This window comes from Phacochoerus africanus, chromosome 14 (genome assembly GCF_016906955.1).
Source record: "Phacochoerus africanus isolate WHEZ1 chromosome 14, ROS_Pafr_v1, whole genome shotgun sequence".
Classification (NCBI taxonomy): Eukaryota; Metazoa; Chordata; class Mammalia; order Artiodactyla; family Suidae; genus Phacochoerus; species Phacochoerus africanus.
This window is the reverse complement of record NC_062557.1, coordinates 5429227-5455458: the sequence shown is the minus strand read 5'-3', so window position 1 is coordinate 5455458 and position 26232 is coordinate 5429227. Positions and strand designations below refer to the sequence as shown.

Genomic DNA, 26232 nt, shown 5'->3' with positions numbered 1-26232 from the left:
GGTCTCCGAGGCAGAGGCAGAGCATTGGCTGGTCAATCACGTGGCTCAGTTCTCCGTTATTCCTTACTTTTTTTTTTTGCTTTTTAGGGCTGTACCTGGGGCATATGGAGGTTCCCAGGCTAGGGGTCCAATCGGAGCTGTAGCCACCAGCCTATACCAAAGCCACAGCAACGCGGGATCATTAACCCAGGAGGCAGCAGAGTGGTGTGGCTGAGTGCGCGGGGCCTTGGAACCCGCCCAGGCAGAACTCAAACCCGGGTCCTGCTCTCTGCTGGGCCACCTTGGGCAGGTTATTTCATCTCTGAGTCTCGTCCCTTCACGTGTGAAGTAGGACTGCTGATCATACTTTTGCGCGGCCCGCAGCGCAGCCAGCGGGGTTTGGAGAGTGCAGAGCCCGGGGGCCCAGCCCAGGCCAGTTTCCTCATAAGTAACAAGACTACAGAGTAAACCTTTCTAAGAACTAAGTTCGAACTTTGATGAGCCGAGGCAAATTCTAAGAATCCAGTCATTAAGAATAGAGTGATTTAGGAGTTCACCTTTGGCACAGCAGGTTAAGAAGCCTGCATTGTCACTGCAATGGTGCAGGTCACTGCTGTGGCTTGGGTTTGACCCCTGGGTCCAGAACTTCCACATGCCACTAGCCCCCACCCGCCCAAAAAGGAAGAAATAGAGCAATTGACTGGGTCCAAGGTGAAGATCCCCCTGAAAGTTGCTCTGAAAGAGGGCAGAGCTGCATCTGTTCCCGCTCACGGCCCACGTGGCACTGTTCTCCGTCACCTTCCTGCTCCCCGATGGAAGGTGAGAGAAGCCGCTCTAGAGGTAGTTGTGATTTTTTGTTTGTTTGTTTTTGCTTTTTAGGGCCACATCTGTGGCACATGGAGGTTCCCAGGCTAGGGATCAAATCGGAGCTATAGTTGCCAGCCTACACCACAGCCACGCCAGATCTGAAATGCATCTGCGACCTAAACCACAGCTCATGGCAACGCCGGATCCTTAACCCACTGAGTGAGGCCAGGGATCGAACCCACAACCTCATGGATACTAGCTAGGTTCTCAACGTGCCAAGCCAAGACAGGAGTGCTGGTAGTTGTGATTTTATTATTTGCTTCCTCAGGGGACAACCACCAATCCTCCCACCTGTCTCCTGGCACCTGTCTGGGTGGCCGTGGCCCACTGCCCACATGCGGAGAAGGGCAAAGCCCCGACATGGGGTGGCAGACTGGGTGCCCCTCAGGGTCCCTGCCATGTATCCTTCCAGGCAGGGACTCTGGCTCGGTCATCTTCCTTCCCACTGGGCTGTGGCTCTGCAGCAGGTGGCCAGCACAGAGAGAAGTCTTCTGTCCTTCCCTACCCTGCTGTCACCCCCAGCCCCCTCTGCCTCTGGGGGGTGTGCTAGAAGAACCTGACGGGGCCAGGATCTGGGTGGCTAGTCCACTGTCTGGGCAGCTGGGAGCGAGGCGGGGGCCTTGTGCAGCCAGCCTGGGAGCAGGAAGGGCTGGCCGAGTCCCGATAGCATGTTGGTCTGAGGTAGGAGCTGGCCGGGCTCGGCGCCCTCCCTGGCCCCACAACACCCCCACCCCCTCGGCCAGAAGCCAGGAGGCCCTTCGAAAGGTGGGGTCTGATCTATGTCCCCGTGAGGGGGGACACCCCGTGCTCTCTCTGCTGGGCCCTCAAGCCAGGCGGGCGGGAGAGTCTGTGCGGCAGCGGGGCCAGGAAGACACCCAGGGAAAAGATCCCCAAACCACCTATACGGGCTGAGGGCCCGAGGGCCACAGATGTAGTCAGGCCCTGGCCTCTGAGCTGCAAGTTTGCCGGGCAGGAGACCTGAAGCTGGTGCCGACAACGTCGTGGGGCCAAGGTGTCATCAGCACCCGCGTCCTGGGGACGGGGAGAGGCCACGGGCCAGCGAGCCGCGAAAGAAGGTGCTGGCACCCCGTCCATAGGAAGAGCTGTAACGGGGCCTGGGCACGGCCGAGCTGCTCAGAGCTGCGGCCGGTGGGTGGTGAGCGAGTTCCAGGGCTTGCGGCCTCGGGTCGGCTCCAGGCTCAGTGGGAGGTCATGTTGTAGGCGGCTTTCTTCAGGGTCTCCAGGAAGAACTCTTCGTCCTCCAGGAAGTCGCGGTCCTGCAAAGCAGAGCTGTGTGAGCAGTCGCCCCCGGCTCCCTCCTGTACCCACCACTGTGAACAGGGACACTGGGTCGAGGGACTGCAAGTGAGATGGACCCTGGGTGTCGGCTGAGCAGCCCTCCTTGGGGGACCCCCCACCCCACCCCGCCCGGTGTCCGGGCTCTGCCGGCCAAGGGGGACACCAGCTCTCACTCCTGGTGAGCCGCTGGTTGATGTCATCCCGCTAAGTGGCTGTTACCTGCCTCCTAGGGCTGGGGAGGCACACACAGTTTCAGCACAGAGCCTGGTGCATCAGGGATGAAGTGAGCCCCCCTGAGACCTGTCCTCTGGGCAGTCTGCGCCACTGTTCTCCAGGGGGTGGGCTGTGCTCCCTTCTGCCTCTGCCTGAGCTGCCTGTCCCCATTGTGAAGAGGAGGAGCCCTGAGCCCAAGAGGCATGGGTGGGTCTGGGCGCCTCTGCTCTGGGAAGCTCACCTGCTCGGCTGTGTGTTTTAGCAGCACCAGCTTGGCCAGGAGGTGCGAGGGGCCCTGGCCAGCTGGCCACTGGCTGCACAGAAGAGTGGCGGGGGCAGGAGCCACGATGGCTGGAAAGGCCGAGGAGGAGGAAGTCAGGGACAGAAGGTTGGTGGGAGACCAGGGCCGCCGCAGCTTGTTCCCTGGGGCCGTCTCACCCCTGCAGGTGGTGCAACTGGACTGACCTTCCAGGCCCACCCAACTCTCAAAGCCTTTGAAGATGCTCAGGGGAGCTCACCTGTGAAGTCCAATTCTAGGAATTTATTTGACGGAAATAATCGGGCAAAGGTGCAGAGACGTAAGTACAAAGATTTCCATGGATAAAACCACTCAGAGGAAACCAGTAAACATATGGAACTACCTCCTAGCGGAAATGTATGCTGATTAAGAATTAAGTTGCATGTGGAGTTCTCTTGCGGTGCAGTAGGTTAAGGATCAAGCATTGCCACTGCAGCAGCCTGGGTTGCCGTTGTGGCAAAGGTTCGATCCCTGGCCTGGGAACTTCCGCATATAGCGAGCTCAGCCAAAAAGAAAAAAAGAATTAAATTAGATGTTTGCTGATATGAAAACATCCCATCTGTATATTTCTGAAGGAAAAAAAATGAAGGTACAAAAGGTACGAAACGCATAATGCAATCTCAATTTTTTTTTTTATGGCCACACCTGCGGCATATACAAGTTCCCAGGCCAGGAGTCAAATTGGAGCCACAGCCGCAGCCACACCAGACCCGAGCCGCATCTGTGACCTATGCCACAGCTTGGGCAATGCCAGATCCTTAACACATTGAGTGAGGCCAGGGATCAAACCCGCAACCTGAGGGAGACTGTCAGGTCTTTAACCCACTGAGTCACAAGGGAACCCCCACAACATATGCACAACAGTCCAGAATGTTCTGCACTAAAATGTCTAAAGTTGTTGGTTGGAGGCTTGCCAGACATGCATGTACACAGGCCACAGCGAATCAAAGCAACTAGATGGCGCTTCAAGAATGACGCTAGTCTAGGCTTGCAAAATATCTAAGACTTTGCCAGACCCCTGGGGGAAAGGGAGTGAGATGGGAAACGTACAGCGGAGGAGGGGCTGCTTGAGAGCACGTGGCCAGATACTCCAGATGTCGTTGATGCAAAGCCATCGACATTCTTATTCTCACGACCAGAACCCTGAGGGAGCTGAGGAAAGGGCCTAAGAGCCTTAAGCATAAACGATAAAAGCATTAAATGATTAATCCTTCTCTGGAGGCTTAATCATTTCTAGCCTCTGTGAATTCAAAGCGCCTGTGCCTGGCGTATCTGTAGCCTTGATCAGTAACGTTGTAGATGCCACGTGGGATCCGGGACGTACAGGGAAGGAGGAAACAGCAGATACAAATCGTGCCCTGGCTCAGAGGGCGGCTGTTGCCTCCTGAAGGCGGGAGCCCCTGATCCCCACTCTATTGCTTTGTCTCTGCTTTCTAATCCTGCGGCACCGCTGACTTTGGGACCTGGGTTGACGAGCAGGTCTCGGCAATTGTTCCTTAGGGAGTAAGGATGAAGGTAATATTTAAAAAAATAGTTTTCTTCCTTTTATTTTTTTGCTTTTTGGGGCCATACCTGTGGCATATGGAGGTTCCCAGGCTAGGGGTCGAATTGGAGCTGTAGCCGCCAGCCTACACCAGAGCCACAGCAACACAGGATCCGAGCCGCGTCTGCGACCTACACCACAGCTCATGGCAATGCCAGATCCTTAACCCACTGAGCGAGGCTAGGGATCAAACCCACATACTCATGGATCCTAGTCAGATCTGTTACCGCTGAGCCACAAGAGAACACCTTAAAAGATTTTTTTAATGAATGAATTACTTATTTTTGGCCACAACATGCAGCAGTTTGATGTGGGGTCCTAGTTTCTAGACCAGGAATTGAATCCAGGGCGGAATCCTAACCACTAGACCACCAGGGAACAGCCCCTTCCTTCTATTTCTGGCTTATTTTTCTATAATTTACATGTATTACTAGCGTTAAAAAAAGAAATGACAAGATGACTTTAAAAGCCAGCTACCCCCTCACCTGAGCACACAGGGGCGTGGGCTGGATGTTGCTGGCACTGCCCCACCCAGCGGGGCGGCTGAGCCCGTGTCCCATCCTCCCGGAGCTACTTACCACCAAGGCCAGAGGCAGCAGGGCCCTGGGCTCTGGAGAGCAGCCCCATGGGGCCGGAGGGCAGGTCCTGCCGGACTCGATCCAGCTGCAGCCGCTGCTGGGACAGACTCAGATGCTCCTGTCCCCATTGCCCCAGAGAGGAGGACACAGCCATGAGGGTTGAAGCTGGGGAAGGGGCTGCCGGGGTGGGGGTGGGATTGGGGAGGAGTCTTGCCTGCTGCATGTGCTGCTCCTGCTGCCGCAGCTGTTCCTGCTGTTGCTGCACCAGCTGCAGCCACACCTGCTGCTCTGACTGCACCTGCTGGGCCTTTTGCAACGCCCGCTCCCCCTCCTGGTACTTTTCCGAGGCCACCTGCGGGGAGGCCGCCTGGGTCAGCCAGGCTGGCTGGGGTCAGGTCATCCCCTGTGCCCTAGGGCTGTGCCGCCCGGTACCTGGCTCATGCTCTCTACCTCCGTGGCGCGCAGCCTGATGCGCTGGGCCTCCGTGCTGACCCGCTCCTTCTCCAGCCGCAGCTCCTGCCGCTCCCGCTCTAGAGCCGCCCTCTCGGCTGCCAGCTGGTCCTCCTTGGCCCGGAGCTCACCTGCCCTGACCTTCAGCTCTGCCTGCTCCTGGAGACAGCAAAGCCTCGCTGCATTCTCCTCCTGGGAGTTGAACGGGGCTCTGCTCGGGGTTCGAGGCCGCCCCCCCACCCCGAATCATTGCTCCACCCCAACTCTAGGAGGAGGGCGGTGGGACCTGGGGCCAAGCCTCTGTGCTGCCCTCGGCCCTGGGCTCAACCTCTCTGGACCTCAGTGTCCTTAGTTTTAGACTATCTCAGTCATAGGAACGTGATGAGGGTTAAATAAGCACATGTGTTTGAAGCACCTAGGACAATAAAAGGAAGTTTTTGTTACATGATCACTGATTTTTTTTTTTTTTTTAGGGCTGCACCCCCGGCATACGGAAGTTCTGGGTGAGGGGGTCAAATCAGAGCCGCAGCTGCCAGTCTACACCAGCCACTGAGCGAGGCCAGGGATTGAACCTGCATCCTCACCGACACTGTGTTGGGTTCTTAACCACTAAGCCACAATGGGAGCTCCTGTTTACTACGGCTTGAATTCCTGTTCTCTTGTTATTGCTGCCCTCTTTGCTAAGCTAATGCATCCTGATGGGGGAGCAGACAGTGCGGGTGGGGAAGGGGCAGGGATGCCCAGGGTTCCCCACTGTGCAGAAGGCTCTGGCCCCCCTACCTTGACCAGGCTGACGAGGGTGCCCTCCCGCTGGGAGTCCACCTGCAGCGCCCGCTCTGCCTCTCGATCAGCCCGCTCCTTACTCAGCTTCTGCTGCGCAAAGAACTCGGCCCACTCGGCCGCCAGGCGCCGCCGCTCCTCCCCACACTTGTGCATGACAGACTTCTGCTCCTCCAGCAGGGCGCTCTGCGACAGGGGCGCCGGGCACAGAGTGAGCATCCTTAGGCTTGGCAATGGCAGGGACAGAGCCGAACACGGTGTCGGGGGACTCACCTTGGCCCTCTCCAGCTCCTCCCGCTCCATGGCCATCTGCTGGGCCATGACCTTCCTCTGCTCCTCCAGGGCGCGCTGCGCGGCCTCCGCCTTGGACTGCTCAGCGGTCACCCGCCAGCGTTCCTGCGGGCCAGGGCAGGGCTGAGGGCTCGCACCCCTGCACGCCCCGCCTGCCCCCGACCAGGCCTGCGTGCTCCCTGGGGAGCTGTGCAAACGGCCCCCCCATCCGGCTTTGCCCACACCTCGCCTCAAACACCTTTCCTGGGTGGTGCAAAATGAGAGAAGCCCAAGGGACTGGCAGGGCCTGGCCGCTGGGATTAACTGCCCAGGCTAAGGGCTCAGGAACCACTGTGGAGAGAGGCCGGGAGCAGCTCCAAAGGGCCCAAACTCGGCAAGATCTGTGCTCCCTGAATTGCCAGCTACGGCACTGCCTCATTATCTCCTGTTACCCAACAGGCTAAGAGCACCAGGGTGGATGTGACACCACATGCAAGGGGACGCAGGGCACGCACAGCCTGGCCTGAGGCAGGCGATGAATAAAGCACCAAATGAAGGACTGAATTAATATGGTTCACGAGAAAAAACAAAAAACAAACAAACAAACAAAAACCCCAAAAACCAGAGTCTGAGTTCCTTAAGGATCTGGTGGTGTCACTGCAGCAGCTCAGGTTGCTGCTGTGTGGGTTCAGCCCGTGACCTGGGAACTTTCTAATGCCGCTGGCATGGCCAAAAAAATGAAAAAAGAAAAAAAATCAAAACCAATATACAGACCAACGGAACAGAACAGAGCACCCAGAAATAAACCCAGACACCTATGGTCAATTAATTTTTGACAAAGGAGGCAAGAACATAAAATGGGAAAAAGACTGTCTTTTTAGCAAGGATTGCTGGGAAACCTGGACAGCTGCATGCAAATCAATGAAACTAGAACACACCCTCACACCATGCACCAAAATCAACTCAAAATGGCTTAAAGACTTAAATATAATACAAGACACCATCAAACTCCTGGAAGAGAACAGAGGCAAAACATTTTCTGACATCGACCTTACAAATGTTTTCTCAGGTCAATCTCCCAAAGCAACAGAAATAAAAGCAAAAATAAATGGGACCTAATCAAACTGACAAGCTTTTGCACAGCAAAGGAAACCACAAAGAAAACAAAAAGACAACTTACAGAATGGGAGAAAATAGTTTCAAATGATGCAACGGACTAGGGCTTAATCTCTAAAATACACAAGCAATTTATACAACTTAACAGCAAAAAAGCCAACAACCCAATAGAAAAATGGGCAAAAGACCTGAATAGACATTTCTTCAAGGAAGATATTCAGATGGCCAACAAGCACATGAAAAAAATGCTCAACATCCCTGATTGTGAGAGAAATGCAAATCAAAACCACCATGAGATAGCACCTCATACCCGTCAGAGTGGCCGTCATTAATAAATCCACAAATAACCAATGCTGGAGGGGCGTGGAGAAAAGGGAACCCTCCTGCACTGTTGGGGGGAATGTAAGCTGGTACAGCCACTATGGAGGTCGGTATGGAGGTACCTTAGACATCTATACATAGAACTACCATGTGAGCCAGCCACCCCACTCTCGGGCACCTATCCGGACAAAACTTTCCTTGAAAAAGACACGTGCACCCGCACGTTCACGGCAGCTCTGTTCACAACAGCTCAGACATGGAAACAACCCAAATGTCCATCGACAGACGACTGGATTAGGAAGATGTGGTATATACATGGTACATATACACAGCAGAATGCTACCAAGCCGCAGAAAAGAACAGCATAATGCCATCTGCAGCAACACGGATGGAACCAGAGACTCTCATACTGAGTGAAGTACGTCCGAAAGAGAAAGACAAATACCACATGATATCACGTCTATCTGGAATCTAATACATGGCACAAATGAACCTTTCCACAGAAAAGAAAATCACGGACTTGGAGAATAAACTTGTGGTTCCAAGGGGGGAGGGGAGGGAGTGGGGAGGTTGGGGAGCTCGGGGTTCAGAGATGCACCCTACTGCCTTTGGAATGGATTAGCATTGAGATCCTGCTGTGCAGCCCTGGGAACTATGTCTAGTCACTTATGCTGGAGCATGATAATGTGAGAAAAAAGTATGTACACATGTATGTGTAACTGGGTCACCATGCTGTACAGTAGAAAAAAAAATTGGGGAAATAACAATTTAAAAAAAATCAAAAACACCTGTCAAAAACACCTGTCTACATACTGATATGTCTATGGGATATATGTGATGTCATGAGCGGCTACCTCTGGCTAGTGGATAATTTTTACTTTATTTTTGTCCGTTATTTTAAATTTTTCAATGAAATTTAACATTTTACAACTTTGTACAGAAAAGGTATTATTGGAGTTCTTGTCTTGGTGCAGCGGAAATGAATCCGACTAGGAACCATGAGGTTGTTGGTTTGATCCCTGGCCTCGCTCAGTGGGTTAAGGATCTGGCGTTGCCATGAGCTGGGGTATAGGTCCAAGACACGGCTCAGATCTGGCATTGCTGTGGCTGTGGTGTAGGCTGGCAGCTACAGCTCTGATTAGACCCCTAGCCTGGGAACCTCCAAATGCCGTGGGTGCAGCCCTAAAAAGACAAAAGACAACAAACAAAAAAGTACTATTATTTCTGAATTCAACAAATATTTATGGGATCAATTTCATCAGAAACTGCCTTTTTCCTTTGGCATAAGGTAGGGGTCAATTTGAGTTTTTTCATAAATATGACACTTCACGAATTTGCGTGTCATCCTTGCATAGGGCCGTGCTAATCTCTTCCATGTCACCACAATTTTAGTATGTATGCCACTGAAGCAAGCACAAAAAGGCAGAGCCAGAGCCACAGCAATGCAGAATCCGAGCCGGGTCTGCAACCTACACCACAGCTCACAGCAATGCCGGATCCTTAACCCACTGAGCGAGGCCAGGGATCAAACCGGCAACCTCATAGTTCCCAATCAGATTTGTTAAGCACTGCGCCATGACGGGAACTCCTAAAGTTTGCTCTTAGATAGGGAGTTTAAACAATGTTATCTGTGTAGCCCTGGGAACTATGTCTAGTCACTTATGATGGAGCATGATAATGTGAGAAAAAAGAATGTGTACATGTATGTGTAAGTGGGCCACCATGCTGTACAGCAGAAAATTGGCAGAACACTGTAAACCAGCTATAATGGAAAAAAATAAAAATCATTATATAAAAAAAATAATAAAAAAATAAAAATGTTATCTGGGGGTTCCTGTCGTAGCGCAGCGGAAATGAATCTGACTAGGAACCATGAGGATGCAGGTTCAATCCCTGGCCTTGCTCAGTGGGTTAAGGATCCTGCGTTGCTGTGAGCTGTGGTGTAGGTCGCAGATGCGGCTCAGATCCTTCGTTGCTGTGGCTCTGGCGCAGTCCCGTGGCCACAGCTCTGATTTGACCCTTAGCCTGGGACCTTCCATGAGCCACGAGTGTGGCCCTAAAGAGGCAAAATAGGTTAATTAATAAAATAAAATAAAAACGTTATTTGTTGCAGCTCAGAACTCAAGAGCACTTCTCCCAAAGTCACAGTGGCAGCCGACAGGAGAGAGCCAAGTGACGGGGAGCAGAGTGGCAGATACAGCGATGGGCAGGCAGGGGCGGGCCTGGGGCAACTGTGCAGGTGGGAGCCCCTGCTGAAGCAGGAAGGGGCAGAGAGACAACCCAGAGGAAAGTCAAGCTGCAGCTGCCGGGCCCTGGCTGCCCGGGGGAGATGGTGCCCACCTGCTCCAGCAGCCGGCTCTGCTCGCTCAGGCGCGCCTCCATCTTCCCCATGACCTCCTGGAGCCGGCTCCGCTCCTCCTCCATGTCCCGCTGCTGCCGGCCCAGCCTCTCCTGCAGCGCTGCGGGCGGCCCGCAGGAGGCTGACTGCAGCCCGCCTTCCCGCCCGCACAGAGGGGAGGGAGGGAGGGCCACGCGGCCCCCGCGGTACCTCGGAACTGCTGGTCCTGCTGCCGGATGCCCAGCTCCCGCTGCTGGGTGGTGCTGAGGTATGAGGCCTCCATGCGGGAGGACAGCTCCTGCAGGCTGCTGGAGTACCGCTCCACCTGATCCATGATGCCATTCAGGGACCTGGAGGAGGCTCGCGTCACACAGGCCTGGGGACCCCTCACTGCCCCTTGGGGTGGGCAGGGCCTGGATGGCGCGCCTACCGCGTGTGGGAGGTGGCGCTGGTGACAGCGTCGATCTCGCGGTCTTTCAGCAGCTTCAGCCGCTGCAGCTGCTCCTCGTGGTCCTTGCGCATCTCCAGGACGGAGGCCCTGGGACAGTGGGGAGCGCGGTGCAGTGAACAGCTCTGCGTGGAGAGCAGAGCCTCCGGTAGCTCCCAGGCCCCCAGCCGCCCGTCTCCCTGGCTGTCTTGGTGCCTCAATACCACATCCACTCTAGGGGTGGGGAGATTCCTTGCTGTTTAGCAGAGGACACCTGATGCAGGAAAGGACAGGCATCTGGTGTCCGGGCGGCGTCTGAGCTGCGTGAAAAGGCCTGCTCTGCCCTCACTGGCCAATTCCCTCATAGGCCTTTTCTTTTTCCTTCTTTTTTAATTTAAAAAATTGTTTTGTCTTTTTTTAAGGGCCACACCCATGGCATACGGAGGTTCCCAGGCTAGGGGTTGAATCGGATCTACAGCTGCTGGCCTACACCACAGCCACAGCCACAGCCACACAGGATCCGAGCCGTGTCTGCGACCCACACCACAGCTCATGGCAACACCTGATTCCCAACCCACTGAGTGAAGCCAGGGATCCAACCCGCATCCTCATGGATACTAGTCAGGTTCATTAACCACTGAGCCACAACAGGAACTCCTTTCTTTTTTTTTAATGGCTGCACCCACAGTATATGCAAGATCCTGGGCCAGGGACTGAATCAAGCCACAGCTGCCAACCATGCTACAGCTTCGGCAACGCCGGATCCTCTAACCCATTGCACCAGGCTGGGGAGTGAATCTGTGCCTCTGCAGCAACCCGAGCTGCTGGTGCAGTAAGGTTCTTAACCCAATACACCACAGCAGGAACTCCCTCATGGGCCTTTTCTTAGATTCGCTCTCATCTAGAAAGGTGACCAGAATGATACACCAGGCCAACAGGACAAACCTTTCCAGGGTTGATCCAGTCGAAAGGTTTGGCTGGGGAATGGGTTACATCCTGTGCTGAGTTAGCCCTTGGGTTGCCTAGCAGCCAGGCCCTGCCCGGACAGCCAGTGACCCCTTGAACCCACTCTGTAGGAGTGCTGGGTCCCCACCCGGGGTGGGGGGCAGTCAGGGAGCCCGGCTTCAGTCCTCACCTGGAAGGGAAGGGCTCTAGCCTGGCTTCAAAGGTTGCTGGGCCACAGCCTGGGGCCCATGGCAGTCGGCTCCTCCTGGCTGCCTTGAAACAGCCCCCGGCCCCCTGCCCCTGGGCCTTGCCCTCACCGCTGCAGCTCCCGGAGCCGCTCCATCTCCTGGTCCTTTTCCTGCACGGCAGCTGCCAAGAGCTGCTGGTGCTGGGCTGTTAGCTTGGCGCGGGCCTCTTCGGCTTCCTGGCAGCGAGACATGTACTGAGCCGACAACTCCTCGTTCTCTCTCCGCAGCCGCTCTTCCCGCTGCTGGTACGATGTTTCTAGAACCTTGACTCGGCTCCTGCCAACGGAATACCCACAGGGTGAGGACAGCCACACACAGGGCCTCCCAGGGCATGTGGGCTGGGGCTGGCCCCAGGCCGCGGGTACCTGTGCGCATTCTCGATGAGTTCCAGGTCTGCCTGGTGCTGTTGCTGCAAACTTGCCAGCAGCACCTCGTGCTGGCTCCGCTCAAGCACCAGCTTCCGCACCTGGAGGCGGCAGGAGGGCAGAAGGGACGGTGTGGAGGGAGGGGAGGCGGTCCCTCCCCCCCCCCCCCCCCCCCCCGCTGCGGTCCCGCCCCCGGGGGAGCCAGCTGCCCCCGGCCCTCACCTGGGCCTCCAGCTCTGCCACGCGGGCCTGACTCTGCAGGAGGTCTGCCTGGAGCTCAGTGGTGCCGCCCTGAAGCTGAGCCTGTGCTGCCAGGAGCTGCCTCTGGTATTCTGTGCCTGGCAGCAGGCTCCAGGCCAGGGACTCTGGGAGCGGGGGCTGGAGGAGAAGGGGAGGGAGGTCCCTGTTAGGCAGCGGACAGGGCTCAGCTGAGCTCACTTACCTGTGGCCCTCTCAGGGCCTCCCTGAGCCAGATCTGTGGGGGTGAGGACCAGACGGGGGTGAGGACATGACACCAAGAGGCTAAGGCTTTGCAGACTCATAGGCCACTGCCCCTGTGACCTCTCAGGTCTGGTTAGGGAAAAGGAGCTCCCCTACCTCACCCAGAAGAATATCCTCCCCAGTAGGGGGTCCAGATTCCAAGGTCAACGGCTAGGACAAAAGGTTATGCCCCGGGCCCTTTGGGGCAGGCCTGAAGTGCCAACGCTGAGAGCTGCTCTGGTTCCTGCAGGCTGCCCACCGCTCACCACCCACCACCCCAGAGGCACTTTGGGGCTATGGGGGAGGTGCCTCATCCGGGCTCACAGGTGCTGCCACATCCGGGAAACTGGGAGGGGGCTTTTTAGATGGACCATCAGGTCACGTGCAGCCCTGCGTGCTGACGGGAGCATTCCTGGCTGCCCCTACCTGGTGCCACCTCAACCCCCTACCAGTGCTGGCAAGTCAGCACCCCACCCTGCCTGCGCCGGTGGGGAGCGCTGGGGGAGCCCGCAGACAGCCCGATGCTTTCTTCCCGGCAGTTTGGCAAGTTTGGCAGGTGTTTGCCTCTGAGCACATGAGGCTCGCCCCAGGGGCCTGAAACCTACACCTGTTTGTTTACACTCTCTTTACCTGGCCAGGCAGAGGAAGCCCTGGGGGTTCCCGGGAGCTTGGAAAACAAACTGCACGCTCTGAAAAATCAACCGACACAGAAATGAGGAAGAGGCGCAGGGAGGCCCCGGGGTCCGCGTGTGCCGGGGAGAGTCTGGCTTCCCTGGTCTTGGGGGGCCCCTGAAGGAAGCTTGAAGTGCCTCTTTTCCACCCAGCGTCAAACCCCCAAACAGAGCAGAACACAAACCAGTGCGGGTGCAGTCTCCAGGGGCCCTTCCTCTCTTTGGGTCACCTTCACTCGGGGCCAAGGAGGCCCGGTTCCCGGTCACAGGGGACCTGAGGACACAGGGACAGGCGTGGCGAGGTGAACGGCCTTCTGTGTGGGACATGGGGAGAGGGGGAGGGGAGCCTGGCAGGAGGTTCAAGTTCAGGACTGGAAAGGCCTCGAGGCGGGCAGTTTACTGAGAGTGTGCTTTCGGTCCGGAGAAGGGGATGGGGACCCAGCTTCAGGTCCCCTTGACTCAGTAAGCCTGACACACAGTGTGGCACCATATGCCACACGGACCACATGGAGCCCAGCCAGGCCAGCCAACGTGCTAAGGCAGGGGCCAGGCCCCCCACCACGTCTCACCTACCTCGGCCATGCCATGAACATACCCTGAGGTGGCAGGCTGGGCAGATGGCCTCTGCACTGCTGCCCCTGGGGTGCCTCCGGCAGCTGCTGGCTCGAGCCCTTGCATGCTGGCAGCAGGCTGGCTGAGAAAGTCAATGTTAAAGTGAAGGTGGCAGAAGGTCCAGGGGACGCTGGACGAGGACAGGCTGGGACAAAGCCCACGTGTAAAGCGGTGCAGTGGCTCCTTTTCCCACCTTCCCTCAGCCTTCCTCCCGGTCCCGCCATCCTGTCTTGGGAGTTCTCCTCCCCAGTCAGAGCCCCTGGCCTCCGAACCCCGTCCTGGCCTCAGTGCTCACTGCGGCCGCCGTCTGATGACAGTCCGGGGCGGGGGGGGGCGGTCATGGACCTGTCGGGGGCACCAAGGCCGTGCTCGGGTCCACGCAGCGCGCTGAGCTTTGACTGAGGCCTGCTCCCTCTCCTGCAGCACCGGCCGGCGCCCGCTCTCCTCCTGTCTGCTGTTCCCGCTCCATTGCTGGCTCTCGAGGGTCAGCGAGGAAGCTCCCCCTTGGTTTCAGGCCCAGATCCAAACCTCCCCGCACATTCACACCAAGCCCAGGGCTGGGTGACATCCCTGGCCTGTCACACAACCGCTCCTCTCCCCCCTTCACTCTGGCCATAAAGCATCTTGCTGCTTCCCCTGGACAGGCTGGACTCACCAGCCCCCTCAGGGGCCACTCACTGTCCTGTCCCACATTCTGCAACGTGCCCCAGGAGCCACCGCTTGGCCACTGCCTTCTCGAACACTCTCTAAGAGGACAAGCAAATCCCGGAGTTCCCGTCGTGGCACAGCGGAAATGAATCCGACTGGAACCACGAGGTTGAGGGTTCGATCCCTGGCCTTGCTCAGTGGGTTAAGGACCTGGTGTTGCTGTCAGCTGTGGTGTAGGTCGCAGACATGGTTCAGATCTGGCGCTGCTGTGGCTGTGGCGTAGGCTGGCAGCTGTAGCTCCCACTGGACCCCTGGCCTGGGAACCTCCATGTGCCGCGGGTGCGGCCCTAAAAGGACAAAAAACCAAAACACAACAACAAAAAAGAGTACAAGCAAATCCCACCCAGCACCCTAGTCTCCCGCTTTAGCTCAGGTGAGCAGAGTAAGGGGACACTGGGTGCTCCCCCAGCCCGAGGGCGCTGAGGGCGGAGGCCCTGCTCGGAGGTACCAGGATGGCTGTGTCTGCCACAAGCGCACCCTCAGTCTCCAGCCTGATCAGGTCAGCATCTGTCCCCACGGCTGTCGAGGTGTGAGCGTCAACAGCCCACCTCCCTCGGGCTTTCACCTGGGCAGAGGTGGGGAGCCCAGAGAGGGAACAGCATGGCTGAGGCGGTAAGGTGGTGCCCTGCCCGCAAAGTACGGTGGGCGCTCCGGCCGAGGCACCCAGCAGGCAAAGTCCTCCCTCCACCAGAGTTGGCAGCCTAAGCCCCTACCTGCTGGCGGGGGGGCGGCCCGCGGTGTGCTCCTCCCGTGCCAGACCCTGGGACTTCTTCCGAGACAGGAAGTGGCTCAGCCAGTCCTCCTCCCCCTGCTCCTCTGACGCTCCCGGCTGGGAAGCCTGGCTGTCTTTGGCAGGGGAACTGGTACCCTCGGTTGGTGGCTTTGCCCCTGAGGAGGGCTGCCCGCCTGGGGCAGAGTGGCGGCCAGGGGCAGAATGCTGGCTCGCGAGAGGGGGTCCCCTCTGAGCCTCCCGGGTGGGGGAGGGAGGGAGCAAGTCTGAGCTGTCGTCCTTGAGGCCCAGCCAGTCAGCGCCTCCCCTCCTGGGCTGAGTGGGGCTGGATGCCGCTGGGGTGCTCTGTCTGGAGTCTGGCTCTCCCTTGGGGTCTGTGGTGCCTTCTAGGAACCTGTTCAAGACAGAGAAGCGGGGTTGAAGGCAGGGCAATCAGCCCATCCAAGGGCCCCCTGATCGGCCTCTCCCTCTGCTGCTGGGGGGTGACCGTGGGGCCCAAGCTAAGGAGTCGTGATGCCCAGGGGCCCTGCACAGACAAAGCCACGGCCAGCTGAGCGAGGTCCATGCAACACCGTGAAACAGACATCCTGGATGCGGCCTCCAGATCCGGCAGAGGAGGGGACCAGCACGCCAAGGGCTGGTGGTGCAGTGGTTAGCACGGCTGCCTGCCAAAGCAGCGCCACGAGCACACCCCCAGAGAAAACTCAGCCAGATCAGGCGGTTTTAGGCTTTTCAATTAAGAGTCAACCCGCCACCTGTTTGTAACCTCTATGAGCTACTGGCCAGTGGCCGCGGGTTCCGGGGTTTGAGAACACTGGAGAGCAAAGGCCCACAAAGGGTCATGTGGACAGAAAGAGGGGCCGACAAAGCCGCCGTGGCCGAGGCTGCTCGCTGCGTACGGAGCCGGCAGGAGGGAGCTCTTCTCACAACCTTTCTGTCGGTTCGAAATGATTTCAAAATACAAAGTTTAAAATAGATACTGGGAGAAAAAACTCCAACCTCAGAAACTCCCATCCACTAGCTTAGTATCTTGTTGCACGCTGGGACGGGTGTGCCACGGGGGTGGTGTTCCCAGGGAGCAGAGCTCGAAGCCACTGTCCTCCTCCCCGTCTCCCCAGGGCTCACCACTCCCCAGGGACCCGCGCTGCCACCACAGCCGTTCGCGGCTTTCTGGGGCTGCCCATGGAGTCGGGCCCACCGTCTCCTTTTCCTTCCTGGGAGGCTGGGAGCCGGCTCCTGCTGGGGGCCTCGGCCTGGACTGGTGGGCACCGGGCAAGCCCCTCCTTCTTCAGCACCCACGCAGCCCAGTGCCTCCCAAACAAGCCTGGGCTGGGGAAGGGCAGGGCCACGCCTGCTGTGCCAGCGGGCGGCCTGTCTCCATGCTTACCGGACGGAATGCCGGCGGGGCTGCCGGCCCTCGGGCGAGCACAAGGTGGGCTGGTAGGCTCCAAAGGTGAAGTCCTCGTCTCCCCAGGCGTCTTCTCTGGCTGTGAATTAAGGAACCTATGATTGAGAGCTGAGCAGGCTGGGGTGGGGAAACCCTTCTTTTGCAGCTACAAAATTCTTTGTTTAAGAAAAGCTGAACTGGGAGTTCCTGTCGTGGCTCCATGGTAATGGACTCAACTCGTATCCATGAGGACGTAGGTTCAAGCCCTGGCCCTGCTCAGTGGGTTAAGGACCCAGCCTTGCCGTGAGCTGTGGTGTAGGCAGCAGACATGGCTCGGATCTGGCACTGCTGTGGCTGTGGCCTAAGCTGGTGGCTGCAGCTCCGATTCAATCCCTAGCCTGGGAACTTCCATGTGGCGAGGGTGTGGCCCTAAAAAGACTGAATAAAAGGAAAAAAGAGAAGCTGAACAGGCAGCTTGACGGGCAGGATGAGTGAAGGGGAAGCTGCTGTGGCGGAGGCAGGGTGAGGGGCTGGGCGTCCGGCAGGTGGCACATCCACCAGGAGCCCTCGGGGCAGGGTGCCCTCGGGGCCCTGAGAGCTGCTCCTACCACAAGAATGATTCTCAACCGATGGCCGGTGGGCCCATCAGAGAAACACTGGTCCAGAGCAGTGTGCTTCCAACCGTGAGCCACTGCCCTTTAGCAAGCGGAGAAACCAATGAGTCACAACCAATGCATTTTTAGGTTAAAGAGCACATAAACAAAAAACAACAGAGCACTCGACATGGTAATTATGATTTCCTGACACCTCTGTCTCAGTTATAAATGTGAATACTACTGTGTGTGACAAGAGGTAAAGCATATATATTTTTTTTAATTTTGTTTTGTCTTTTTAGGCCTGCACCCACAGCATATGGAGGTTCCCAGGCTAGAGGCTGAATCGGAGCTGTAGCTGCTGGCCTATAGCACAGCCACAGCAATGCGGGATCCGAGCCGTGTGTGTCTTGCACCACAGCTCACGGCAACGCCAGATCCTTAACCCACTGACTGAGGCCAGGGATTGAACTCGCAACCTCATGGTTCCTAGTTGGATTCATTTCTGCTGCGCCACAACGGGAACTCCTCATATTGCTTTGTTTTGGCCACACCCTCGCCATGCAAAGTTCCCAGGCCAGGAGTTCCCGTCGTGGCTCAGTGGTTAACGAATCCGACTAGGAACCATGAGGTTGTGGGTTCGACCCCTGGCCTTGCTCAGTGGGTTAAGGATCCGGCGTTGCCGTGAGCTGTGGTGTAGACTGCAGATGTGGCTTGGATCCCACGTTGTTGTAGCTGTGGTGTAGGCTGGTGGCTACAGCTCTGATTAGACCCCTAGCCTGGGAACCTCCATATGCTGCAGGAGCAGCGCTAGAAATGGCAAAAAGACAAAAAAAAAAAAAAGAAGTTCCCAGGCCAGGGATGGAACCGGCGCCACAGCAGTGACAACGCTGGATTCTTAACCTGCTGAGCCACGAGGGAACTCCTAAAGCCTGTTAGTTTATTTCTTACTATGGGCTGTGGTAACCCCCCCCTTCCCCCATGCCCACAAGCTTCCTCACCCTGCGGCCTCTGGTACTTCGGGTTCAGCTGGAACTCCCTGTGCTCCCCAGTGCCCGGGCGGGCCAGGAGTCTGGCGGCCGTGCCCCGACCCAGCAGCTCATCCAGCTTGGAGCGAGCAGGGAGGGGCCCTTCCCTGCAGGACGGGACAAGGGGCGGGTCTGTGCCAGGATGAGGGGCTCTGGGGGGCCACACTCTACCCTCCCTCTAGCTTTTCGCCCTGCCTGGACTCTGGGCTCCTCAGGGCCCTTACTGGTCTCCCGTCCGCCTCCTCTCCGCCTTGGGGCTGTCTCCAAAGCCCAGGGCGGCCACGATGTCGTCCCCATTGTCAAACAGCGAGTCTCCTTTCTTCCGGACTGGGGTGTCCCCAGGAGTTAGAGGAATAGCGGGCCCTAAGAGACAAAACACGACGCTCACGGCCTTCTTGCTCTCAGTGCCAAGTCTGAACGGGCCGAAGAGGTGATTTCCTGCCACCCCGACCTCTGGGTGGAACCTCTGCCCACGGGAGCCAACAGCCTGCCCCACTCCTAGGCTCACGCATCCCCCTCTGTCCTCAGAGACGGAGAACCTTGTGGTCCAGGATCTCCGACCTGTGGTTCCCGCCTGGTGGGGTCTCTGGTTCTGCACCAGACAGTTGAGGGAGCCGCCTGCACCTGCCCCGGGACAGGTCACAAGCCCACCCCTCCCTACCTTGGTCTCTGACCGGGACTGGGTTCTTTTCGGAAGCTGTTTTACTCTCTGTCCCAGACGGCTTCTTGGCAACTCCTCCCTCATCATCGGAGAGGAGTCCGGCCAAGGGGTCCTCCATGTCTGCCGGCAGAGGGAGAGCACAGGGGGGACGGTCGCTTTGTGCAGGAAGCAGGCATCGTGCTGCCCTGGGGCGCGTGGCCCTGGACTGCAGATTCCCAGCTCTCGGATCCCCAACAAGCCACCTGGCATCAGGGACAGGGCCTGGGAGACAGGGGGGCTCAGACACAGACCGGGCTCAGGAAAGGAGGGGGAGCAAGGAGAACAGCCCCCTGCCTGCCTTCCAGTGCCACTACCCAGGCTCGGCCACCTGCCCAAGCCTTCTGGAAACGTCCCCAAGGCAGGAGGGGAGAAGTAAAACATCCCTGCGATTGCGATGGGAAAGGGAATTTTCCCTTGATTTCATAAAATCTTCAGTTTGACACCTGGCTTCAAAGTCCCTGCAAGTGCGTGCCCCCAACAGCCCAGCCGGTGGAACAGAATTGGTCCCTCCCTGAAGCGAGGAGGGATGAATCAGTGCTGCCAGCTGTCGGCTCCTCATCTGATGACACAGTGACTCAGCCTCGGGCAGAAGCAAGGAAGCAGCGCCCTGGCTACTCCGCTCGCAAAACCGAAGCGTCCCAGAGGCATGACTGCAGGGCCTGTGGTACCTTCGAAGGAGAACTTCCGGTACTGATGCCCAGAGCTGGTGGGAGAGGGAGGTAGCTTCTTGGCGGGAATGGCATCTCCTGCAGGGAGCAAAGACGAGGCAAGGTCTCAGGCCTTGGGGCTCTCTTGGCCCACGTGCGGCCACACGATGACCGGGACCACTGGGCTGGCGCAGGCTTCTACCCGGCGGCCAAGGGCCTGCGGCCGTGGACACAGCCATGGGATAGGTCCCTCGTTCTCAAACAGGCTTCTGGCCGGGAAATGTGGTCAGGAAGCTCACCCCGGCCTCTATGCACAAGTCATTCCAAACAGAAACCCAGGTTTGGGAGACGTACAGGCAACCAGAAAATCTCCAGTTAATCTCCAAGGGCTTCTCCAGGAGCGGCCACGCTGGACTTAGAGGGACTGGAAGAGGCTGAGGAAGGGTAAAAGCTCAGCCCGCCTCCCTCCCCGACCACAGACATCCAAACACCCACGGGGACACAGTGAGTGCCCGGCCGCCCTGTCCAGGCAGAGAAAACCCATGGGGACGTGCGAGCACCTCCACACGCCCTCCACACGCCCCAGGTGGCCCTGGGTCTGGGGACCTATCTTCCACACACCTTCCTCGTGGGCAGTGAACACCCCGGCGGGTCTCAGTTTACTAGGCTGCTCTTCTTGCCCAGAGACCTTTGCAGACCTCGTGCTTGAGCCTAGATTCGACGTCTTCAGACCAAAGAGACCAGCATCCATGTCATCCAGGTCCTGGAAACGCGAGAAGGCGGGAGGGCGCCCCACAGGTGCTCAGCCGGCAGCTCCGTGTCCCCGAGCTCTGAGCAGCCTGGGAAGGGCGCTGCCTCCAATCTCCACGGGGAACAAATGGGGACTTGGTGGGGGGAAACCGACCCCTCCAAGGTTACAGAACAAGGACAGAGGCAGGGCCAAAGCCCAGAGGTCCCACACAGCATCTCAGATAAGCCGAATGGTCTCCTGGGACTTCTACCAGCCTTACTAGTAGCTGCTGCCTCAGTGCCAGGACGAGAGGGTGCCTAAAATCTGCTGACAGCAGCTCCTCACAAAGGCTCAGCACACGCTGAAGCTGTTGGCCGTAGAGACAAAAGAGCAGGCTCCTGGGCAGTAAGGCGGGACCTGAGATAACCCTTCGTCCAAAGTCACGGGAAATCTGATCTGGGTCCCTTAGCCTGCCTGGGTCAGGGGACGCCAAGTGCCATCCGAGGCAGCGGTAGGGTGAGACTGTTGGTCTGTGTTAACCGATGCTCTAGGGTGAGGACATTCAAAGCCACCCTAACCAGGCTGGGAGAGGAGGCGTCGGGACTCACTGTCACCACGAGCCCTGATACCGACTGGCGGCTCGACAATTCTGAAAGGACAATAGACTTGCACTTGAGGAGGGCAGCTGGCACGCCAGGGCCAGTATTGAGGAAGCAAAACAAAGTGAGAAAATTACTCAGAAAAGAGCTGAGGTGGGAAAGATAACGGACCCAAAGGCAGGCAGAGTGGGTGGGCGGTTCGGTTCCCGGTTCTGGAATGAGAGACTCAGAGCCACTGCCATTAGCCGAGTCAGAGGACTCGAGGGGCCGACTCAGGGTCGCAGCGGCCTGGTCTTGGGCAAGCGTGGTTTCAAGTTGAGGGGAAAGAGGCTGACTCTGGAGCCAAGAAGGGAGAGACCCCAACTCTTTAGGGCCCCGCAGGGTGGCAAGCAGGTGCTCAGCCCTGGCTCCTGGCAACACGGGTTGGCCAGAAGGGACATGAGGCGGAGGCCAGGCTGGACGGAAGGGGAGGGAGCACCAAGGGCGACTCAGGGTTTTAGGGCCCAGCCAGGCCACCGAGCGCCGAGAGATTTCGCTTATGAACTGTTCAGATTTACGGCTCAAAATTCCCTGGCAGAGACTAGCTTGGGGCTTGATCTGATGAGAGGACAGCTGTACCAGGGGACCTGGCAGGAGAAATCTGGAGGAAGATTTAGGGGAGACCATCTCCCCTTTTCCTCAGGAGGGAGCCAGCCCCGTTTCACCAGAGGCCTGTGACGGGGCTGTGTCTCTGGGTGGGCAGATCTTCACAAACCGGAAAAACTGATTTACACCAGAGGGGCATGGAGGGCCAGAGCACGTGGATGAAAGCCATTCTTTTCATTTTCTGGGGTTTTCTGCTTTTTACGGCCGCGCCCTTGGCATACAGAAGTTCCCAGGCTAGGGGTTGAATCGGAGCTACAGCTGCTGGCCTACACCACAGCCACAGCCACGCAGGATCTGAGCCGTGTCTGCAACCTACACCACAGCTCAGGGCAATGCAGGATCCCTGGCCCACTGAGCCAGGCCAGGGATTGAACCTGCATCCTCATGGATGCTAGTCGCATTCGTTTCCGCTGAGCCACGATGGGAACTCCCTGAATGCCATTCTTGCGCTCGGAAGGGCTCAGAAACACACATTGTAAAGGAAGAAATCAGACGGAGAATGAAGGCTTGGCATGAAACATGATCCTACCCCATCTCCCCAGCTCCCTGAATCGTGCAAGCGGTTTCCTTACCTGCATGGCCTGGAGCAGGGACTGCGGGTCTACGTCTGAAATATCCGAGACCTACACGCCAGGAGGGTGAGGACACGTGTTTGTCGAGGCCCCACAAAGCTCAGGGTCCTTGCTGCTGCACTTCTGTTAGGGCAGGAGCAAGGCCGGGCCGTCGGGGTGTAAAGGGGAGGGTCCTGCCCTCACGGGGGGGCTCGGGCATTGCTTGAAGTCGAACTTGCCCACTTGTGGGGGACCCAGAAAGCGCTGCCACTTTCTGTCCCTCCTGAGGGAGGACCACTGCCACCCCAGGCCTGGCAGCTGTGGGGCTGATTGCAGAAGCACAGTTCAAAGGGGAACATCCGAGCCTCCGGCCCCTGCTAGGACATCTGCTTTCTAGCTCACGGGGAGGAAGGAAACGGATGTCGCTCTGAGTCCACTCAGCAGCCCTCGGGTATGTTCTCTTGAAGAACAAACTGGCTTTGGGGTTCTCTTGCGGCGCAGTGAATTAAGGATCCAGTGTTGTCACTGCAGTGGCCTGGGTCACTGCTGTGGCTCGCAGTCGATCCCTGGCCCAGGAGCTTTCACATGCCACAGGCATGGCCAAAACAAAAACAAGGTGGCTTTGCAGGGACTTCTACACCTTCTCGGAGCAGCCCCTCGGCCACAACACCCATCTGGCTGTTTCTGGGGCTGAGCAGAGGGTGAAGAGGAGGGAGTGGGCCCGGCTCACCTCGGCATCAGCTCTTGCCAGGCCTGTCCTGGTGCTGAAGGCATCGTCTTCCAGGAGGGACCTGCAAAGGGGCAGAGTCAGCAGCCACCCACCAACAGTCCCCATGATTCTAAGAATGGAGACTGGCTTAAAGTGTCCAGGGGAACCTCGACAGACCCTTCTCCCGGGGCAGAGTTGCCAAAAGAAATTTCACACACCCCCTAAATGCAGTGATTCTTAACTTTTTTTTTTTTAACAGCAGTAGAGCCCCTTGAAAAACCACAGGTAAGAGAGAAAAACAGAATTGCTTGGACTAAAATGAAGGTGGAGGGCAGAGAGCTCACAAGAGCCCTCCCTACCCTGTAACTGTCAGGAGAGGCCCCCACGGGGCCAATCCTCTTATTCTGAGGCTAAGACAACTGAGGCTCAGAGAGGTTCAGGAATTGCCCAAGGTCACACAGGAAGGAACTGATATAGATGAGAAGCCAGAACCTCTGGCCTCCAGCTCAGTTCTCGTCCCTCTCCTCCAGGCCCTTTCAGTGACCAGGCGCCAAGGGCAGGAGGACGACGTGGTGACACTACAAGTGGGGCCCACAGTGGGGGGGCGGAGGGGCAAGAGCTTTAGGACTGAAACAGGACTTGGATGCCCCGGCCTGTCTCATGGGCTCACTTTGCTCTTGTCCTTGAAGAGGGGGGCGCCTGGTCTACTCCGGTGGTGTCCCCGGCCCAGGAAACTAGCTTGATGGGCTTCTCGGGCAGTGTGGCTGGAAGAAAGAAAACAAGAGAGGTCGTTCAGCCACAGAGAACTGGAGGCGAGGGGACAGGCAAGCACGTTCCCACCAAGCTGGCCCCACACCTTCCTCCTGGAAGGGGGCCTTTTGGAGGTGGGCAGGTCCTTCAAACACCTGAGTGGGTGGATGCAACTAGAGAGTCTCGTACTAAGTCAGGTAGGTCAGAAAGAGAAAGACAGGCGTTCCCGTTGTGGCGCAGTGGTTAACGAAGCCGACTAGGAACCATGAGGTTGCGGGTTCGATCCCTGGCCTTGCTCAGTGGGTTAAGGATCCGGCGTTGCCGTGAGCTGTGGTGTAGGTCGCAAACACGGCTCGGATCCTGTGTTGCTGTGGCTCTGGTGCAGGCTGGAGGCTACAGCTCCCATTGGACCCCTAACCTGGGAACCTCCATATGCTATGGGAAGCGGTCCTAGAAAAGGCAAAAAAAAAAGACAGACAAATACCATAAGATAGCACTTATATGCAGAATCTAAAATACCGCACAAATGAACCTATCTACAGAACAGAAACGGACTCAGAGACACGGAGAGCAGACTTGGGGCTACCAAGGGGGGGTGGCGGGAGAGGGATGGAGTGAGAGTTTGGGGTTAGTAGGTACAAACTAATACATGTAGGAGTTCCTATTGTGGCTCAGCGGTAACAAACCCAACTAGGATTCATGAGGACAAGGGTTCAATCCCTGGCCTCGCTCGGTGGGTTAAGGATCTGGTGTTGCCATGAGCTATGGTGTAGGTCTTGCAGACTCAGCTTGGCTCCTGTGTTGCTGTGGCTGTGGTGTAGGCCGGCAGCTACAGCTCTGATTAGACTCCTAGCCTGAAAACCTCCATATGCCGCGGTAGCAGCCCAAGAAATGGCAAAAAGACAAAAAAAAAAAAAAAGTGTACACGTGTATAACTGAGTCACTTTGCTGTGTAGTAGACATTAGCATGTTGTAAATTAACTATATTTTAATTTAAAAAAAAAAAAAAAGGAGTTCCCATCATGGCTCAGTGGTTAACGAATCTGACTAGGAACCATGAGGTTGTGGGTTCAATCCTTGGCCTTGCTCAGTGGGTTCAGGATCCGGCGTTGCCGTGAGCTGTGGTGTAGATCACAGACGTGGCTCGGATCCTGCACTGCTGTGGCTCTGGCGTAGGCCAGCAGCAACAGCTCCAATTCAGCCCCTAGCCTGGGAACCGCCATATGCTGCAGGTGCGGCCCTAGAAAAAGACAAACAACAACGATAAAACCCAGAACTCAACCAATACCAAAAAAAGCCCTCCAAAAAACTTAAATAGGGGAGGGAGGGGTATATTTCTTTTTTTTTTTTTATTGCTTTTTTTTAGGGCCGCACCTTTGGCATATGGAGGTTCCCAGGCTAGGGGCTGAATTGGAGCTGTCGCTGCTGGCCTACGCCAGAGCCACAGCAACGTAGGATCGGAACTGCGTCTGTGACCTACACCACAGCTCACGGCAACGCCAGATCCTTAACCCACTGAGTGAGGCCAGGGATCGAACCCACAACCTCATGGTTCCTAATCAGGTTTGTTAACCACTGAACCACCATGGGACCTCCAGGGAGGTGTATATTTCTAAGCAGGAAGTCAACACAACAGGTGCCAAATGAAGAGGCTACTCCCAGGCCGCCTCACTCGATGGAAATGCAGGAGGAATAATGCACTTCTACTGTCCGCGGGCTTGTGCTCTGTGGGTTCTTCTGGGCCAGGTGTGGGGGAAGGCGGGACCTTGGCCTTGCTGTGCCTGATAAACTTCGCACGGCCCCCGGAGCTCTGCTTCTCAGTGCAGCAGACATGGACACACAGAATAAGGGACTAACAGCTAAAACATATAAGGAACTTTTACAACTCAATAATAAAAAGACAGGAGTTCCCGTCGTGGCGCAGTGGTTAACGAATCCGACTAGGAACCATGAGGTTGCGGGTCCGATCCCTGGCCTTGCTCAGGGGATTAAAGATCCAGCGTTGCCGTGAGCTGTGGTGTAGGTTGCAGATGCGGCTCGGATCCCGAGTTGCTGTGATGTAGGCCGGTGGCTGCAGCTCCGATTAGACCCTTAGCCTGGGAACCTCCATGTGCTGTGGGTGTGGCCCTAGAAAAGACAAAAAAAAAAGGACAAAAATAAATAAATAAATAAAAACAAAAATAAAAAGACAAATAACCTAATTTAAAAACAGCGAAGGAGTTCCCGTCGTGGCGCAGTGGTTAACAAATCCAACTAGGAACCATGAGGTTTCAGGTTCGATCCCTGCCCTTGCTCAGTGGGTTAAGGATCCGGCGTTGCCGTGAGCTGTGGTGTAGGTCGCAAACACGGCTCGGATCCCGCGTTGCTGTGGCTCTGGCGTAGGCCGGTGGCTACAGCTCCGATTCGACCCCTAGCCTGGAAACCTCCATATGCCGTGGGAGCGGCCCAAAGAAATAGCAAAAAAAAAAAGACTAAAAACAGCGAAGATCTGTAGACCTTTCTCCAAAGATATCAACGACCAATAAACACATGAAGAGGAGTTTCCGCTGTAGCGCAACAGGATCAGCGGCATCTTGGGAGCGCTGGGTTTTAAGCTCAACCCTCTGCCTGGCACAGTGGGTTCATGATCCTGGGTTAAGGATCTGGCATTGCCAC

The 26232-nt window shown here is 56.9% G+C and overlaps 1 protein-coding gene and 1 non-coding gene across 9 annotated transcripts in view; both read right to left on the bottom strand.

Annotated features, from left to right (window-relative positions):
- Positions 1-1078: 1078 nt before the first annotated feature.
- FBF1 (Fas binding factor 1) overlaps positions 1079-26232 on the bottom strand; it is a 29824-nt gene continuing 4670 nt past the window's right edge. For 3 of the 8 annotated variants that reach the window (XM_047757076.1, XM_047757077.1, XM_047757079.1), the window contains exons 5-29: positions 23498-23591; positions 22849-22909; positions 22140-22190; positions 20215-20356; positions 19615-19692; positions 18908-19027; positions 18471-18609; positions 18220-18353; positions 16626-16725; positions 15222-15632; positions 13784-13882; positions 13374-13462; positions 13148-13206; positions 12260-12415; positions 12038-12138; positions 11742-11948; positions 10483-10590; positions 10263-10402; positions 10055-10173; positions 6281-6403; positions 6008-6193; positions 5210-5386; positions 4992-5129; positions 4778-4895; positions 2130-2709 (exon numbers count right to left, since the gene is read on the bottom strand). In XM_047757076.1, the coding sequence (XP_047613032.1) occupies positions 2372-2709; positions 4778-4895; positions 4992-5129; positions 5210-5386; positions 6008-6193; positions 6281-6403; positions 10055-10173; positions 10263-10402; positions 10483-10590; positions 11742-11948; positions 12038-12138; positions 12260-12415; positions 13148-13206; positions 13374-13462; positions 13784-13882; positions 15222-15632; positions 16626-16725; positions 18220-18353; positions 18471-18609; positions 18908-19027; positions 19615-19692; positions 20215-20356; positions 22140-22190; positions 22849-22909; positions 23498-23591 (3488 nt within the window). In that variant the 3' untranslated portion in view covers positions 2130-2371. The other 5 variants (XM_047757081.1, XR_007131680.1, XM_047757078.1 and 2 more) reach the window with 5 other exon arrangements.
- LOC125115399 (U6 spliceosomal RNA) lies at positions 9027-9130 on the bottom strand. The gene has a single exon (XR_007132106.1). It is a non-coding gene; the product is annotated as a U6 spliceosomal RNA (small nuclear RNA).